This window comes from Cynoglossus semilaevis, chromosome 2 (assembly GCF_000523025.1).
Source record: "Cynoglossus semilaevis isolate Cse_v1.0 chromosome 2, Cse_v1.0, whole genome shotgun sequence".
Classification (NCBI taxonomy): domain Eukaryota; kingdom Metazoa; phylum Chordata; class Actinopteri; order Pleuronectiformes; family Cynoglossidae; genus Cynoglossus; species Cynoglossus semilaevis.
In genome coordinates this window covers 15,422,684-15,425,591 of record NC_024308.1, presented here as the reverse complement: position 1 = coordinate 15,425,591, position 2,908 = coordinate 15,422,684, and the positions used below count along the sequence as shown (strand labels likewise).

Genomic DNA, 2,908 nt, shown 5'->3' with positions numbered 1-2,908 from the left:
TATATATATATATATATATATTTATATATATGTATATATGTATATATGTATGTATATATATATATATATTTATAAATATGTGTATATATGTGTATACATGTATGTATATATATATATATATATATGTGTGTCTGTATATATGTGTATATATATATGCTATGGTTCTGTGCATGGGGCCGGTAACGTGACAGGTGGAACCGTCTTGTCTATATCTGATGGTGAAGAGGAGGAGCTGGACATTGATGCAGTACACACAATTCTGCAGGAATTCCAGCAGGAATTCAGGGAAGCACAAAGGAAAAAGGTACATTTGAATACATAAAGAACGGAAACAGTGACAGGAAAGAAGAGTCGAAAAACATCACTTGCTTGAAAAAGATATACCATTTTACTTAGGCCTGTCAGTATGATCATATTAAAAGTTTTCATTCATTATTAAATGAATTATTTCATTGTCCATCCTCTTATCGCTGCCCTAATACACAGTCAATACATATAGTTTTGAAAGCAGTTCTTGGGTGTGTTCTAGAAGCCACCATCAAAATGCAAAGTATTGACTAAAATCAACCAACTCTATGAAGCTAAATGTGGCGTTATACAAAAGTCAAGATAACATTTGTCAGGATTAAAAAAGACATCCCAAACTTTTTTTCTGGAGACCCATATTTTAAAAGTCACAAACGACCCAAGTCAATAGACATTATTCGTAAACTCCTGGGAAACATAACACGAGACGACCCCAAAAAAATCTTTTGCGACCCAGTCTTTGGAAAACAATGACCTAAAGAAGCCTGACAGCAAGAATGCAATTTATATTTTATTTTATTTATTTTGTAATGTATTTTAAATTGTCCGTCTTGATCTTCCTCAAACCTCTTCCAGGATGAAGCCAAGTCTCAGGTGCTCAGCCTGAGTGAGCAGGTGTCAAACCTCACAGACAGCCAACATAAGTCAAGCTCTCAAATACTGCAACTGCAGGACTCCTTGAAACAGTCAGAGACTGGTAAGAACATGGAGACACAGAGAGAAAAATATCACATCACCAAGGACAAACTGACTTTTTTTATGTTCCCTAGGTCGAAAAGAGATAGAAAAACAAATGCGTGACCTGCACCTGTCGCTTTCCTTTCACAAGGAAGTGGCTTGTCGCACCGAGGGAGAGAAAAGAAGCCTTGAGGAGAAGATTGCAACGCTCAGGAATAGTCTGCAAACTGCTGAGTCAGAATCCAGGGTACAACAGGTAAGTGGGATGCAGAGCACGGTACGGATCGACGTTGATGAGATGACTGGAAACTTCCATTTTTCTTTTTCATGACAGGATAAGTTGGAGCTCTTGCAGAACTTGGAATCTCACGCGAACATGGAACGTCGGAAGCTGAAAGAGTCCCTGGAGGCGGCAGAAAACAGAGCCAGCAGCCTGGAGCTGACGCAGTGCACGCTCGAGGGCGAACTGCACCGAGCGCGACTCCGGGCGGCAGAGCTGGACGCGGAGTCCGGGGCACTGCAGGAAAGGCTGATGGAGCTGAGAAAGAAGCTGGAGGAGAGCGAGGACCAGTGTGCAGCGCTGAGGATCAGCGAAGAGAGGCTGACCCTGTCGCTGGCTCGAAACGAGCAGCACGAAGGTCAACTGAGAGAGCAGATCCACAAACTGTCCCAGTCGCTCAGTGACAACCGGAGCGGCAGCGAGGTCCTGGAGGAACAGATGACCCAGCTGCACAGGGCTCTGACGTGCAGTGAGCAGGACAGAAGGCTGCTGCAGGTACGGTCGGTTTAACCTACAGGAAGGTCGGGACAGAAATTCACTTAAAGTCGAACGTTTCCCCATTTCTTCTGTGCCGCTAAAATCATGCGAAGTGTAATTACTGTTTTCATTCTCCTCTCAAAAGTCCTGGATTGAAACTTTGAATAAGATTGATGGCCATTTTTGAATGTCACGGTCAGATTTAAAGAGCAGCTGTTTAAACTTTGCAGCTCCAGGGTGAATTTTTTTTTTATTTATTTACATTTTCTGCTGCGGTTTTCCTGAAAGACCTCAAAGATGAAGCAATAAAATGCTCGGGCAAACTCATTAATTCTTCCAGAGCTTCTCAGGAGAGCTTTCCGGTTTGAGTTTAGAGAACTGAAGGAAAAATATTGAGCAAACAAAAACACAGCTTTCTTATCGTAAATCTTGATTGGCTTGAAAGTATTGGTCCACTGCGGTAAAAAGTGTAGGAAATATTTTGTGTCTGTTGCAGTGCAATCAACAGAATTTTAAGAACGGCAATAGAGAAGTTTTGAGAAACACCAATTTTGATATCGGACCAATTCCAAATATCGGATAGTAAAGTAATATATATGTAATATATGTGCCCATAGGAACGCCTGGATAAGATGCGAGATTCCCTCTCAGAGAGTAAAAAACTAAACCACACGCTGACTGAACACAACCAGAACCTTGAGAGAAACAACGAGGATGCCGGGCTTAAAATGTCTGAGCTGGAGAAACAGAACAGTTCACTGAAGGAGGTGAGTCTTTGGTACAGATATGAACCCAGCGCGTGCACATTAGGGCTCCATTTGGCTGATGTAAGCGGCCGATCGTTTCCTAGGGCCTGAAGCAGCAGCAGAAGGCTGGAGTACAGGCTCAAGGCTGCTCCCAACAGCTGCAGCAAGAAAAGGAGGAACTCCAGCGCAAGGTCAACAGTCTGCAGGGCACTTTGAAAAAGCTGCAGAAAGACCGAGGCGAGATGGAGAGGGTGCTCTGCCGCCTCGGTAAAGAAAGGTCCGCCCTCAGAAAAACGTTGGAGAAGGTAAGCTGCCCCTACTGTCCCTAATGTCACCGCTAAAGAAATCATGTTTACGCGGTCAGCGGCGTTATCACTACCACCGTGGTCATGTTATTTTGGTTTTATGTAAACAGATTAAC

General features: G+C 43.1%; 1 protein-coding gene across 1 annotated transcript in view; it reads left to right on the top strand.

Annotated features, from left to right (window-relative positions):
- The window catches only part of crocc2 (ciliary rootlet coiled-coil, rootletin family member 2), a 37,512-nt gene that overhangs the window by 30,422 nt on the left and 4,182 nt on the right, over positions 1–2,908 (top strand). Inside the window, exons 28-33 of the mRNA XM_017040459.2 lie at positions 171–304; positions 883–1,003; positions 1,077–1,240; positions 1,319–1,759; positions 2,359–2,508; positions 2,592–2,792. Of these exons, the coding sequence (XP_016895948.1) occupies positions 171–304; positions 883–1,003; positions 1,077–1,240; positions 1,319–1,759; positions 2,359–2,508; positions 2,592–2,792 (1,211 nt within the window). The remainder of the gene's footprint in view (positions 1–170; positions 305–882; positions 1,004–1,076; positions 1,241–1,318; positions 1,760–2,358; positions 2,509–2,591; positions 2,793–2,908) is intronic.